We start from the raw sequence: 16200 nt of genomic DNA, 5'->3' as shown, positions 1-16200 counted from the left end.
CCACTAAGAATTTTTTGCAGAATCTTTTCTTCAATTAAACCAACCATAACTCTGCAGCCTGTTTCAGTACAACCAGGATTTCATCTTGCATCTTTAAATGACTTGCTTAGTTACAAGTTCAAATGCTCCACAAAGGATATCTAGCTCTGCTCTCAGTTAGGGACTCTCAGAGCTACCGTAATAGCAATTCAAAGCAGAAAACACATCATGCAATCAGAAGGCAATATAATAGTTTGGTTCATAGTCTTCAAAGAGGTAGGAAACTTAATTCCAAACAACTTACTATTCAAGAGTTTCAGTTTATTTGCATTACAACAATCTTCTTACTTATAAAATTCCAATAAGAAAGTATTTTTTGTTACAACATACATTTGTATTTAATTAACAACATCATCTCACCGGCAACAACCTCAGTCAAACAGTTATCTTTGTAGGATCAGACACCTATAGAGTTATTCTGCCAGAGATTTAGTATTTAAGCACCTGTTATAAGGATAATAGGAAATATGTTAATATAATCTCCCTCTGTCTCCAAGTGTGCTAATGGAAGAGGCTTAAGAGCATAGCAAGTTATCTCATGTAATTTCCATGATTAACATTTTATTCATATTATTTCAAAGTCCTCCAAATAAGGGAAAAAAAACAAAGTCAGAACCAACCACCACAAAGCCCCAGCAGAAAGATGCATGATAACAACAGAGTTATTCGTATGCCTGCTTGGACAGAAGATCGTGCCTATCATCATCAGGCTGTGCAGAACTCCCACTACAACTTACAAGTCTCACTGAAAAAAGAAACTTCTTCCACTATATTTTAAGAACTGATTGACACAAATCAGTTTGTTCAAAACAGTTCAATCCATAAAATGCCTGCAAACAAACGATGGGTTTTTGTAATAGAAGCTCTTCTTTAAATGTAAAAGCATCAGTAACAACCATGTATAAACAACAACAAAAAAATGGTCTTTGAAGTAAACTTCTGATTCTTATTAGTGTCAAAAACAAGCATGCAAATTTACTCAGAAGATAAAATCCATGAAATATTTGCATTATCTTCCTTCCCATATCTCTAATGGATGCTTTTAAATGTATTTCTTCAAAACTGGAGTAATATTCAGATTAGAATTTACATAGGGTGCATATGCTTAATTCCGTAAAATAAGAATTGATCTTTATTTAAGAGCTATATAGAAAAAGCTTCTTTTCATTCATTGTAAGCAAAAAAAAAAGCTTCCTTCAGAAAATGTACATGCCTTATTTTCCCTACAAAATAAAATTATAGTATTTCAAGCGCATTGTGCGAACCCACAAACCACTCCTGAAACTACTGTAATTTTTCAGACAATAAATTGTGAAGCAATGGTAAAGTAACAGCCAGACCACAGCACCATGTATTCTCTATGCCATAACACAGAAGAAAATAAATATGGTATAAGAAGTTATACTAGGTCACATTTTAGTCCAACTAATTAACTCTTTGGTATTTTTTCCTTTTTTCTTCTCCTTCACATTTTGATTATCTCGAAGATGTATTTTCCTGTATTTGCTGTACGTTCCTTTACAACATATTCAAAAACATAAGAAACAGTATCTGAGCTCTCATAAGTATTTCCCATCTATACTTCAATGGGTTCCACAGTGAGCTAAAAATCTTATCAATTGCAAACAACATAATTAAGAGAAATAAAGTGTATTCTTCTAATAAGCTAGTCTCGCTCACATTATGGTGTATCATTGTATCTTTTCACAAATCTTTAAAAAACAAAAGGCACGCAATAACCAATTCATATACATGAAACTGATTTGGTACGAAGACTACAGAAATGTAGTCATTCATTTAACCAATGAATACCTCACACTGGTTAATGCTGCCTTTATTCTTTAAAAAAAAAATCATTTAACTGTCTTTGTACATACGGAAAAAAAAATCATAAAAAGAGGTTACTTACTTTGCAGTAAATAACTTCTGTAGTAGATAACTAGATTAAGCACCCTGTTAAGTCTAATATAGCTATTTTATTTTAGAAATACTTTAACACATTGTTTCCTGTAAGTTCATTTATTATTAAAAATGAAGACAGAACATTCATACATTCACACAGTCTAAGGTCAGACTGATCAGAGTCATAGGTCACTGGAGCAGTAGACTGGGATTTGGGAAACCAGTATCCAATTCTTTGCTTTGGTACGAAGCAGTGTCCCATATGTAAAAAGGAATTCCTGAGCCATCCCTATGCATTAACTCCTGCATTACTTGTTGAGTACTGCACGTATTTTGCAATATATGCACTTGACTTAGAGATTTCAAGTGATGCAGAATCTACCAAATCAAGGGTCAGCTGAATCACACCACAAATAATGTGTACTTTTTTCAGCACTGTATCTTACTTTTGCTTTTTCATAAGAACCATGAACAATCGGAGACTTTTTCTTGTGATCATGTCCCCTGACAAAAGAGGATGAGAACACTTCTCACCACAAAGTAGGTTTTTCAGACTTTAGATTATTTTTGTACCTCTCTTCTGTAAAAAGCAAAACAAAACAAACAACCTCCCACCACCATACTTCCGAAAAAGGTTGACATCAGAACTGGACACAACATTTTGTCATTTTAGCAGTGCTATACTCTTTTCCCTTAATTGGTAATTCCCTCTATGTTTCACTAAAGTTACATCTTTTAAAAACTTAAAGTTTCTTTATTTTGGTATTGACTGCTATGTGCAGTATTGACTAGGAGCCAAAGAGACCAAATTATGCCCTACCATACCTACAACCAGAATTGATAAATGCCCTACTTGTACACGCAAAGGTAATATCACGCCCAAGAATCTTTGCATACATGTAATAATTTTTCTATATTAGTTGAATGACCCATGCCTCAATTTAAGCCAACATAAAGGAACACTTTCCCTTGAATATCACAGCAGAAACTACAGTATGCATCACACTGTCCAGCTGAATTGACCCGAAAAAAATTATATATAACAAAGACAACTGAAGAAAGAAGAATTTTAAATTAATCAAAAATTTGTAGCTGTCACTTGAGAATGGGTATGCAACGAGGTTCTGAAAGAAGAATAACCCAAGAACACGCACATCTGTTTAATATTACAAGCCAACTGTCAACATCCTAAGTGAAGTTTTAATTTAATATTTTTTCTTTCTTGATGTTTTACCTTTAGTCAATGCCTTGTGAGAGTATCAGCTTTCTATAAGAAACTGTTAAATATAAAGAAATGTTATTGTAGCATGTTTATAAAATCATAGTTCGAGAACTTTTTATTTTTCTAAAGCCTGACCACAACTTAATTATCTGCAGGACATTCCAAGCTCACAATTGCAAGCTCCAGTTCCCAAGCAATTTTAAACAATATCTACTGTACAGAACATACGGTATTGCAAATACCACAACATGGTAGTGTTTCCAAAAGTCAGCATTAGAGCCTTTAGACGTGGTTTTTATTTTCAATAAATATTTGTTTCCCTACTAATCATTAAATGGTTTTCACCACCATTACATGTTTGTCTTTCACATGTCAGTTTGCTATCACCATTTATTTTTAATAAAAGTGAACTAGTTATAAAAAAGACAGATATAATATCTAACACACCTTATGTTATACATAAAGTGCCATAAGACTAAGCAGTATGTTCCTCTGCAGCTCACACAATGTTTTGCTGCTTTTCCAGGAAAGAGCAAGAGTAAAAGCAAGAAGAAAACCCCTGCTAAACTGGAGATAAGGTAGGGGGGGAAATGAGACCATTCGATCAGCCAAAAACTCTCGAAGAAAAGCTAGAATTTCTTTAAGAAAGAAATCTCAAAAAGCCTGGGAGTGCAAAATTGTTTCTACTTTGCAAGAACATCCAAACCACCTGAAAATAGGCAAGAAAAAAATCCCATAATGCAATTATGTCTGTATTTTACATGTCAATCTGAAAAACAGCAGATGATACAACACTTTAGAACAATTTGGAACTCCAAAAGCATGCTTTTCCTCCTCAAAATACCAATGCTCTGTAGAGCACCTTGGTTTCAACACGTTGCTGATGAACTCCCCTGTCTTCCTGCCTCTTTAATCAACTTTCCCCTTCTCTCAAGACTGTTTGAGTACTCTTGGCATTCTGCACTCCCCGGCACACTGCCGCCATGGAGCCAGTGCAAAGAGTCCCCACTGCACTCGTGGTAGGCTGCCATACAACCTGGTGCTCGGTTCTCAGCTTCTCTTTTACCTGCTAGGCCTCAGGTGTGTATTTTGTTCCAGAAACCCCCAGAAGTCCTGCAGCAAGATGGTCTTCTAAATGTAGTGATATTTTACTTTCACCTGTACTAAACAGTTGAGGACTTACCATAAAAAAAAAAAAAAAAAAAAAAATCATCGAATGACCATATTAGAATTCTAATTAGAATATTACTCCATATTAGAGCTCTGATAAACTTACGAGTCAAACCAAGACCCCTTCTCTTATTTTCAACCACAGACCAACATAACGTTTAAGAGCTTCTGGATATCCTCACAGAACCTCCACCAACATTCACCTGAAACCCATTTCACACTTGCTATCCAATTGAGACATGGAGAGACGGGAAAAACCAGTCAGTTGCATCTTGTACTACAGAAATGAAATACTCAATTTAGAATCAGTGAGATTACACCCACATTCAAAACCATTTAAAAGTCAACCAAAAAATGAAATATCCAATGGGAAACGTCAAGCAATCTATTAATAGTGGAAAAGCAAAGACTGAAAGGAAGCTAGATTACATTTAACTGTATCTGTTCTTTTGTTTTGTTTGTTTTTCAAATGCTGGACATCACCTATGGAAATGGAATAGATTTACATTTGAGCAGATGCAGTACATCCGCTTTTCTATTGCTCTCACCACCCTCCATCAGAAGGGAAGGCAGAGTCAAATGAAAGGGTAAAAAGGGACAAACACCTCAAGTCTGGTGCCTGATCACTGTAAAATATCATTTTTTTGTCAGACAGAAAGCTTTGACACACCACCCTGAAGTCAGGAAACTTACATTTTCAAGAAAGTATCCATCATTTAAAGTTCTATGCAATTATCTCACACTGTAATACTTTCAACACTAAAGAACATTTTCCCAAAATTGCTGGAACAGATTCATACCTCCAATTTTCACCCTTTAATTGCTTTCACTGCTGAAGCTATCGTACCAGGTTTTAATATTTGCCAGTCTGAGAAATATTTTCAAGCATAGTGGTCTGAAGTTTCAAAGACAGAGCATATAATTACATAATCTTTCACTGAAAAAAATATATCCTTTTGTCTATGATGAAACACACAAAAACTTAATCCACTCATTACCAAAAATCACAAGGAATCAGCTCAGCATTACAGCAATAACTAATCGTGATGACCAAAACCAGCCCCAATTAGCAAAAACACAAGTGTCAGTACTACTCGTTGAAAGCAATGATTTGTAACCCATTTTTGTAAGAAGTTGCAAAATCTTTATGCTTTGAAATAGCTGTTCCCCGAGATTAAGAGGGTTTAAATGCGGAGGGGTGGGGGTGGGGTGGGGGTGCTGATCACACGTGTGAAGCATAGGTAGCATCCTAAATTACAATATCTCCCCATTTTATTAATATTTCAATACACTTCAGAGTTCAAAGCAACTAACATGACGACTGAGAAATTGTTTGCTAATTTGCACAGAGAAGAAAACTCCTTAGTCCAAGTCTAGATTTAGCAGAAGCTAACAAAAGTAGTACTTCTCAAATGTCCAAGACATAAGGAACGCTCCTCTCTACCTAACTTAAGCATTTCTGCACACAGAAAATGAGAACTGCAGGATGCCGGAAGAGTCACGGGTAAGTTCTTCTCTGGGCTACTATCCACAAAATTTCTCCTATTTAAAAAAAAAAAAAAAAAAAAAAAAAAAAGAGGAGGAGGAAGGAAATCAGAATCTTAAAAGTTACTAACTTCCAGAGGAATTAGCTTTATTTTGGCCTCACTGCTAATACCTGGAAAAATAAACCCCAGCAGTTAAATCTCTAATGAATCACACAGACTCTTGGGTCTGCTTATTTTTAAGTTCATTTCTGTCCCAAACAAGAGATTATAGTTTAAAAAATACAAATACAGAGCCCAAAGCTTCTAGCGATGACAATGTATCGAAGTACTCAAACCAATGAGCTGTTCTTGCTCCAAAACCTTTGATAAAAAACCCAGAGAAACAGTAAAAAGCGTAACTGCATCAATTAAATTCACTAATGTATAAGTATTAAGTTTCATTCTCGCTCTTCCTTCCTTCATTTCCCTTCCTTTCTTTCCTATTTAGATGTATTCTATCATAACCTCCTTATCATTTCCTGGTATTCATTCTTTTTACCCATATTTCCACCTCTTATGTTAGACTGTCTCTTCCCCAACCTACGTAATTCTATTTTCTCCCAGCTAAGCCTGCTCACTTTCTCTTGTCTTTCTCTTCCATTGTATCTCTCCAGCTTTTCAGATGCCACAGGACCCACCACCCTGCCCCTAGCCTGCCTTTCTCCTTCTTCAGATGTCATGCTAATGTAACCTATGTTTGAGAAAAGAAAGAGGCTACATATGATAAACCTCAGCTTTCTTCTACTTCCATAGGCACTACAAACTTCCATAATTTATTTCCTTATTTGTGGCAAGATGACAAATCAAGAACTCACAGGAGGTGTCAGTTTAATGGACAACCATAGCCTGGAAAGAGTTTGTAATGACCAGCTACATGATAGAACAATTCCTCCAACAACTGTAAGTCAGGAAAGAACCTCCCACAACCAACCTGGCCCTGGAAGGAGGTGAGGTGAGGACGAAAACAACGTCCCCAAAATGGGATCTGCAGTCCTAGATACTTTCAGACTCCTCAGCACCACATGAGGTCCAGTTAGTCAAAACAAAACTAACAGGCGACTAAGGAAAGTTGTCTCCCAAGCCAACTTTCAATCCTGCTGTTCAGTTATATTCAGAAAATAATTCCCATGGAGTTAAGAATGTACTTAAAAAACAAACAAACAAAGCAGGGGAGGACAATGACAGACATTTCCCAAAATATAAGAGTTCATAACTCTTCCCCCAAGGCCAACCTATACCCTCACCACTGTTACTGATGTGAGTTTTGCTAAAACCAGAAGCATCACATGGGGAACATTAGTGATCTGGCATTTAATCCTATTGCATTGAACAAGGTCAGCATTTCATTCCTCTCCAAAAATTTAAAAAAAAAAAAAATCCTTCCTCTGCTATTTCCTTAACAGGCTTTTTATGTGTTTCTCCTCTACTAATGAAATTACCAACTTCTTTCCCTTCCATCTCTCAGGCTAAATTTCTTCTCTAACAAGGAAATGAGAGGTAAAAACAATAAATGCTCATAATAAAAAACTAACATTAACCATAATTTGCAGAGGCGAAGAGATAAATCTGAAGTATTAGAAAGCAGTACACTGTAACTCCCCATTTGAAAAAGTGTAATTTAGAATCATATTTTCTGCCTAGAAAGTGGGTGAGGGAAACCCATGTGCATGTAAATGAGTGCAAAATGCAGCACCACCAGTGAACTTTGAGGAAAAAAGTGGCTGTTCATAACTGTACGTGGGAGAAGTCAGAATTAATTCTAATGACCTCAGCTATGGGCCCAATTTATTAGAACTTACCTCTCATTAAAAGTTAAGAAGTGAACTGAAATATCACTTGCTGTCCAAAATTTGGCACAGTCATTAATTTCTAATAAAGACTGTAATTGGCTATACCATAAGCAGTATATATTTCCCTTGCATCCAAATATTCTCTCATGGGATTTATCCTTATGTAATCATTAGAGTCAAAACGATCGTATAAACTAACCTTAGTAAATCGGGTTGGAATTTTTTTAGTTTGAGTCTAAAACAAACAAAAAAAAAATTAAAGCACACCATTTTAACTATTTTTGGCCATCTGCCTCATAGCACTGGTTAGTAGCAGCTATTCAACTACAGCAGAAGTAGTTCACTATGTGACCATGCAGTCTTTGATGCACTGCCTGGGTTCTGCCATGGGCTTTAATGGTACCACTCTCTGATTTGGAAGTTTTCAGGATTAAGCCACTAAATCTGGCAAATACATGTCCCATCCTATAAAAAGTTAATATAGCAAGCTGGTTATTTAGTTATTTTGGATATTTCTCGGCCTTTTAAAAAGCTTAGATGTAATTAGATACGTTCTGCAGACACCAACCTGAATTTGACTCAGAACCAGAGCATAATAATTATTGTCATATTCCAATAAAACATTTAATACTTGGCATTTTTATTTTCATATACCTTTTACTTTTAGAACACGGATGATGTTACTCCCTGCATCAGCAGATTGGTACCTGCCTACCACCGAAGCTACTATATATCCAAAAGTAGGCAGTGGAAAAGCCTGTGGACCTCCCAATCTGCAAGCCAACTCTTTTTTTCTTATGATACTAAAATGGTATTAAGCACAAGGAATCCTTTGTTTGAAATCTAGATCTAATCATCTCCTAATGTTTTTCAAACTTTTTTTATTTGTAAACCCCTAGAAATTTTCCAGTGAGAGTGCAGACTTGTCTTTCTCTATTAGCGCCATGTACTGGCCACTGATTATACACTGTAACCAGATCCATTACACAATTTCGGTGGCCGAATTCTATTCTTGGTACCTCTTCAAACAATCCTGAATAGTCTGAAAGGGATCAAAGTATATATGTTTAAAAATACTCACTTTTAATTGTGCTATGTCAATAACGTCATGCTATTCAAGGTGGGCCTATACAGTCAATTTGGGGGACCAGCTACTGGTTTGGGCATTCCCCATGCTTTTTTAGGCTTTATTAATGCAGTGACAGTGGCAAAGATTAAGCCATTGTAAACACCATATACAAACACCCCTACCCCTTTTTTTCTCCTGCGAGAACGCTCTGAATACCAAAGTGTGCAAAGATGCACAGGAAGATCTCATGTTTGGGACCAAGGACAAAACATCAGCTTTCCATCTCTTCTAACAGCAATGCTTTTTTGAGTTATCCCAGGGGCTGCATCCAAACAATGAGATACACTGGATTTACGCAGGTATGCATGAAAAGGCTGTTTTACTTAGTGTATGTAAAATTGAAAACAAACAAACAAACAAACCCACACCAAAAAAACCCAACCCAAACAAAAAAGCCACTGCTAACCCGTATGTAGCCAGAGCAGTATACTACAAAAGTCAGGTGGCCTTGTAATTAGAAGGTTTGCACAAAATTTATATTCAATGTCATTTGCTCTGGCTTTCACAAGAACTAGTTTTGGAGGCAAGTTTTATGTGGGGATTTTTCCTCCTCATTACATATTTGTACAGAGCAGCCGAACATATTCTTGATGTGAATATTGGCCTATCATACCAATTTTTTTGAAGAATCAGTTAATCATCCTACAGAATCCATACACAGAAGTTATATGAATAACAGATGTTGTAGCCTCATGAATCTGGCATCCTTATGCGTTCAACAGCTTCAAACACAGACATTTGATCATTCTGAAATTTTGCATTTAAAGACTTAGAAACATTGAACCTTTTAAATTTTCCATTCTCAAGGATATGTTTTTAGATATGTCTGGTATTGCTTTTGAAGAATTCATGCTCCAGCACTTCATTTTTTAGCTTTTTGCAAAACCTGAAAAAGAAGAAGAGAATCTCCCTAGCAAAACACAAAACTTCATTCATGGCTGCAATCAAGCCCACCATGAAATTCTGCTTGACCATTAATTTATTTTTATTTCTGTTAATAGGCTGTATCAGCCCTGATACCATTTCTCCAACACATATTGAACAGTCAGCAATGATAAAAAGTTCTCATTCCTTCAGTATTTTCAAATAACTAAGAAAAAAGCATATTTGACAGATTATATTCCTAATAGCTCATACCTGTCAAACAAAAGTAACAGGAAAGGCTTAAATAGTAAGATTTCCTGAGACAGAAGTTCAAATGCCAAACACTTTCCGAAACTGACAATCTTTTAAAATATCCAAACCTGCAGGATTAAGACCATGGTAAAGCTGTGAACAAGTGTCACATAAACTGGGCCTACGCTATATCTGAACTGCTTATGTTTGTCCCTGAGCACTTACTTCAAGCCCAGTTTTTTTTATTTAAATACTTTTGGTATAATCCTTAAAATTCTTCAATCACTTAGCACATTAACTCAGCTTGATCTCAAATCTGATACCATACCAAGGAACTACATAAGCCTGTAAAAGTATGATGAAATGCAAACTTTAATATCCCTGCATACTACATTTTAAACAGCCGTGTCACTGTAAAAGTCTAAGGACAAAAAAAAAAAAAAAAAAAAAATTTGCTGCTTGTGTTTTAGTTGACCAAAAAACACTAACATACACATAATGAATTCTAACAATCTTTTATAAATTGCAAGCAATGGAAAGTCTGCCACTGATATTGTAGCTTTCTTGTAGGGAATCCCTCAACAATCATTTCTTACCTGGTTCTAGTCAGTATGTAACTGGTGAACAGGTGGAGAGATGCCAAAAACATTCACCATATGTACAGCACTAGTCATCTTTCATTACGTATCAGACAATCCAATGGTTGTACAATGCAGACGACAGACCAAAAAACCCAAACCAAATAAACAGGTGATGGGTCAATGCTGGGGCAAAGAAAATCCTTTCAAAAGTTCACAGCCATAACAGTCATCTTTGATTTAGAAGAGCATCCATAGGCAAACGGATCAGTTTTGTCACAGTTTAACAATACCACCAGCAACAGCAGTCTCTGCAACTAACATTACACTGGCTTTAGATAAGTTGGTAACACAAGGATGTTACGAGGTTAAGTAGTAACACTTATATCAGCTATAATACATCAGCTCCCCACAGACTGCAGCAATACAGCATATCTGAGCATAAACCAGTCAGCTTTCAAAAAATACAAATTAATACAGAATGTTGAAGTATTTTTTGTGACCAACGCAAAATACCAAGAGCACACAAAATGTATCCTCCCATCACTAAACCAGTTTCCCCACACAATATTGATTCAAGTAAAAGCTCTTATATTCCACATTCTCCGTGCCTACTTCAATCCACCTAAAAAATCATGTTAAATTTGAGAATGTAAAACAGGACTTTATAACCGTATCTCCCAGGTGCAATGACACTTTACCATAAATACAGAAGCCCACTGTGCAGACACAGTGCTTTCTTAAGAAAGAAAAATGAAATTCAACAGAAAATAAAAGAACTATTACAACTTCGCCAGCTTCTTCTCCAAATGCTAAGCACCTTCAATCTTCCTTCTTAAACACCACTTAGAGTTTGTCTACGAAGAAGACAAAAAAAAAAAAGTAAACATTTCCACAGTCTTCAGATCCTACAGCAAAACTCATGGTCCTTTAGGGGAAAAAGGAGGAAGAAAACATACTATGTATGACAAAGAGTTACATCGCTTAATACAGTTCAGTCAAATGCTCAAACACATTAATAATGCGATATAAAACCTCCACGGGATGGGCTAGAAAGAAGAACTCTGATCCCACAGCTGTGCGGCTGCCCCAGGCAGGGCTGAGCGCCCTCCCAGCCCCGCATTCCAGCTGTGCTGCCGCATGTTTGGGCCAGGGCTGGCTGCCGCTCCCGCAGCTTGGAGCGCAAGCAGCATCAGCACAGGTCTACCTGCAAGAAGCTAGGCAAACCCACCCAGAATATAACATTGAAAGGAGTATGTCTGTGTGTAGAGTATGCGTAAGTATTTCAACGTTTCCATATTTGCATGTCAAATTGAGATCTTCAACTATTATGCAACCAAATAAGGCATAATAAAAGGGGTGACTAGGTGTAGATTACTCAGGGTCTCCATTGTTACCCTACCTGGATTCTGACCAGCGTCTTTCATGACAAGTTTTAAAGACAACAATAGTTAACCATTTGATATGTTCCCCAGATTAAAAAATAAACAAAGAAAACCTATACATAGACACAGAAGAATTCACTGCCTTTTGGGGGGCTTTTTAAAACAGAAATACGTTAATGAATTAATGCATCTATCAAAGATCAGATTTGCAAGTTAAGTTGCATAGCCTTGGCAGAAGCAGCTAATTTTTTAATTGTGAGGCTACAACAAACTATTTGAAAGAGAGTTTGACACATATACGATCAAATCAAGTTGTATTTGGCTGAAGCAAGCAATTAAATTCATGATTTATTTTACTACAAAGTTTACTCTTCTAGCTGCAGTTTCAATGTTTTATTCACACATTAAAATCAGACCTTCTTAAAGAAGGCCTAAGAAATGTTATAAAGGCTTCTCTGGTCTGGCAGGCTGTTGGCTCCACTGTCACAAATGTAAATGAGTTACAGGAGCAGAGATAGAACAAGCCCAATCCATTTCATCCCTACTCACTGATCAGCATGTTGATAGAAATCATGTTCAGTCGTGCTTCAGCAACACATTTTAAGCCTTGGCTTCTTCTCCAAAGTCATTGTTTATGTAAGTACCATTAATTAAACCCATTCTCTCCCCTGGACAGACCATTCAGCTCATCCACTGTGGCATTAGCTGTTTACTTCACTTGAAGCTCTTGTAATTAAACAAGATACTTTTATCCACATCTTTGTCCTTCTTCCTGTTGCCTGGACAGTGCCCCAAGGAAACTCAGAAAGGACGAGGAGCTCAGAGAGAAGACTGGGGCAAGCAGGAAATAGTAGCTGTGAATAGGGGGAAAAGAAGGACTAAGGTAGGAGGAAAAGGGCATAGCTATATCATGCCATCACTGGACAGGACTATGGCTGGGCAATAAGAATAGGATGAAGGTGAGGCTAGGCTTGAGTATGAACAGAACTTAAGAAAGAAAACCAAAACCGGGAGGCAGCTAAAGCAAGGGAGCATTGATAGTACGAAGGGAAGGGAGAGAAAAGACCAGGAGGGAGGAAGGAGTGGGTGTGGGTCTAGTCTGAGGCTAAAAATTATTTGGAATACAGACACTGAAACTGAGAAGGAAGAACCAAAGTGCAGACAGAGACAGTACTGAAGGTAATGCGGCAGAAGGTAAAATGCTTCGGAAGGAACAAACAGAAGTCTGTGGCTGTAAGAGTATCTAGAATGGAACCTAAATACCTCAGATTTCCTCTTACTTCCTCTGCTACTGCAAATAACAGTGAAACACTTTGGCAAAGCATCCAAACACCGTCTAGTGCTAAACCCTTAGAGGGTAACAATCTGCCCTCAGCATCAGCCCAAGTGCTGGAGTTCTGAATGGCAGATTTAAAAGTTGCAGCCGTGTTGATGACGCAGATAAATGTCAACATGATGCCCTGTGATAAAATTTCAATCCCTTTTAGAATTCTAGGAATTTACACACATGCAAATTGTGTTAAAAATTAAAAAGGCTGCCCTGTTCTGGGGTAAAACTGAAGGAGCCTGTTCTCTCTAACACTGCAGAATGTGGAATATCTTTAGTTAAAATCAGGAGATACAGTGGAGGAAAAAAGGTAGATCTCATGGACAAAGATCTTGAATATAGTTTTATGGACTGGTCTGATCACTGCAGATAGATCCCTACCATAGAACTCACAGTTGACAAGTCACTTAAATCAACTTTTTGTAATGGTTAATAATTATATGTTCATTTAACAAGTACCCAACTTGACACCCTCTGCTTAGGCCTCAAAGCAACCACTGAGCTACTGAATATCAAACATCAAGTGTTATAAAACATGTTAGTTATTAAGTACTCTCTCTCAGAATTGTGAAAAGTACAATGAGCACAGAAATGTGACATTAATATCTGTGATTGAAAACTAAACTATTCATAAGTTAGAAAATGACGGAACAAGGTTACTTGTGCATTCTTTGTTTAGTCCTAAACTTGCATATGCATTCTGTAAGCCTGCCTCCTCAGAGAGTGTACTGAGCAGTCTTTTCCTTTTAGTTTTTCAAAATATGGTCCAGTGCCTTATTAAACGTGTTATTCAAACCCTGCTTTGGTATCAAGACTTTTTGCCTTGCCTTTTACTCAGTATGGAGGAAAATAACCTGCAACAAATTTGGTTTTACAGCACGACTGTGGACTGAGGACTATTATTAATGCTGGTCAGCCTTCAGCTCTATAATTCCTAAACTCCTCTGTGCTTGCCTTTTCAAGTCTTAAATTGTTCTGATTACCTTTTCACATGTCATTTGTATAGGACTGGCACTTTACAGCCATACTACGTGACAGAAAAAACAGAAAATACTAAAGACAGCATATGCGGTGCAACATTACAAACGCTTATGCTCGTATTTGCTATGGAAGCGATCTCTTACGTGGCAACTGGCATAAGGAAATACCCGTGTGAATGCAGGCACGACCGCGGCACAGACTGAAGGAAACTCGGTTTTGCCCGATTAGAAGCGTCAGCCCTCGCAGGAAGGGGACGCAGCCAGCAGAGCCCCCCGGGACGGCCCTGCGGGCCCCTGCCGCGGAGCGGGCCCCCGCCTGGGAGGAGCCGCGCCGGGGGGAACGCGGGCGACAGGCGGGCTCGGAGCCCTCCCCAGCCGCCACATCAGCCGCCGGGCTCCCGGCTCTCACGCTGCGCTCCCGCCCTCCCGGCCCACATCCGTGTGGGAAAGAGCTGCCCCGGGGTTGTTCGCGGGCGACTCCGGGGCCCGCTCGCTCGCCCCGGGCCCCCGGGGAGAGCTGGACGCGGCGGCCCGCTCCGAGGCGGGGGTGAGGGGGGCGGGCTGCCCGCGGCGGCGCCCAGGCGGAGCCGCTGACGGGGCGCCGTCAAGCGCAGGCCGCCGGCAGGCCCGGCTGCCGCTCGTCCTCCCACCGCGGCCAGGGTGCCCGCCGCCGCACTCACCACCTCCCGGGCCCGGCTGGTGAAGTCGCTCTTGGAGCGGGCGGCGCTCCGCTTGAGCAGCTCGTCCCTGGCGCTGTCCCCCGCCGCCACCCCCAGCGCCTTGTTACGGGTCTTCACGGTCTTCACACTGGCCTTGAAGAGCAGGGTGATGTCCACCGCCATGGCGGCCCGCCCCCTCAGCCGCCGGCCGGTGCCGCCGCGCACTCTTCCCCGCGCAACGCGGCCCCGCGCGGTGCGTTCCGCCCTGCGTGGGGGTGTGGGAGGGGTGCAGGAGAGGCCTCGTCCCCACGCTGCCTTCTCTGCGCTCCCGGCTTAATTAATTGCCGCCGTCCGGCGGGGGGGCCGAACTCCTCGTCAGCCTCCGCGGAGCCCGCCTGGGCTGCGGCGGGGAGTGCGAGGCCGAGCCCGCTCAGCCGCGGGCAGCCGGTGCTCGAGTTTGGGAGAGGCATTTGCCATCTGCCTTCACAGCTCACCTCATGTCAGCTGAAACCGGCGCCTGCCTGCGCACGCACCGAGGCGGGAGTGCTGGGGCAGGCCTGTACGGGGCTCCCCTGCACCTGGCTGCTGCCTCCTCCTACCAAATAGCAACTTCGCGGAATAGAAGTTATATTCTAACAAAACTTTGACATCTAGACCACCCTGCTATGGCGTCATGGCAGGTGTAGCCAGGTGGTGCTGTTCTACGCTGTCTCTCACGTTTTTAGCTTGGCAGCTTAGTCATGGAAAGACAGGATAATTAGAGTTGATTAATACATGTTAGCAGATCTGCACTGGGATCCAGGATTAGCGCTGGTGTGAGATTCCCCTAGGAAATGATCACACGTGTATGTCCCCTGGTTACTTACCCCTGAGTTGTATAGGTGGAGCAACCTTGTTCCACCTGGAACATGCAGCGACGATTTCTTCTCCACAGGAAGCTGGCCTCCGAGGTCCTCCGATCTGCTGCCGTCCAACACCGGGACAGTAGCACACTGGTACCTGGAAGATGTATCGCAGTCCGTTACAATACTGCACTGTTTGTAATCTAACTGATTCTGAAGAAACCTTTGTTATTGAGGCAACTTTATTACCATGTTCTGTGCAGTAGACTAGCTATGTGAAATTGCGTGGCACAGGGGCAAACTTTTGACCAAATAAACAAGTGGTGGTGTTATAGATATATAAAATATGCCATATAATGCTCTGGGATCCAGCAGATACCATGTAGTTTTTAACTGTGCTCTCACTGACCAGAAGCACGTTCCCTGAGACAGTCTCCAAAGAACACAGTTTCAAAATCCTGCCTCTCCCCAGTGGACTGGAACTTAATCAACCACAACTATTTTTCCTATCTGCTCCAGAGTATCAGGCTTTCTT

The 16200-nt window shown here is 39.8% G+C and overlaps 1 protein-coding gene across 2 annotated transcripts in view; it reads right to left on the bottom strand.

The window, feature by feature from the left end:
• The window catches only part of STX18 (syntaxin 18), a 68895-nt gene extending 53844 nt beyond the window's left edge, over nucleotides 1-15051 (bottom strand). The window contains exon 1 of one of the 2 annotated variants that reach the window (XM_076335932.1): nucleotides 14845-15051. In XM_076335932.1, coding sequence (XP_076192047.1) covers nucleotides 14845-15006 — 162 coding nt within the window. In that variant the 5' untranslated portion in view covers nucleotides 15007-15051. Of the gene's footprint in view, nucleotides 1-9562; nucleotides 10310-14844 lie in introns of those variants that run through there. The other variant, XM_076335933.1, reaches the window with a different exon arrangement.
• Nucleotides 15052-16200: the final 1149 nt, after the last annotated feature.

The sequence above is a fragment of the Aptenodytes patagonicus genome, chromosome 4 (assembly GCF_965638725.1).
Source record: "Aptenodytes patagonicus chromosome 4, bAptPat1.pri.cur, whole genome shotgun sequence".
NCBI classification, from domain to species: Eukaryota; Metazoa; Chordata; class Aves; order Sphenisciformes; family Spheniscidae; genus Aptenodytes; species Aptenodytes patagonicus.
The sequence above is the reverse complement of the archived record's forward strand: the minus strand, read 5'-3'. Positions and strand labels throughout refer to the sequence as shown.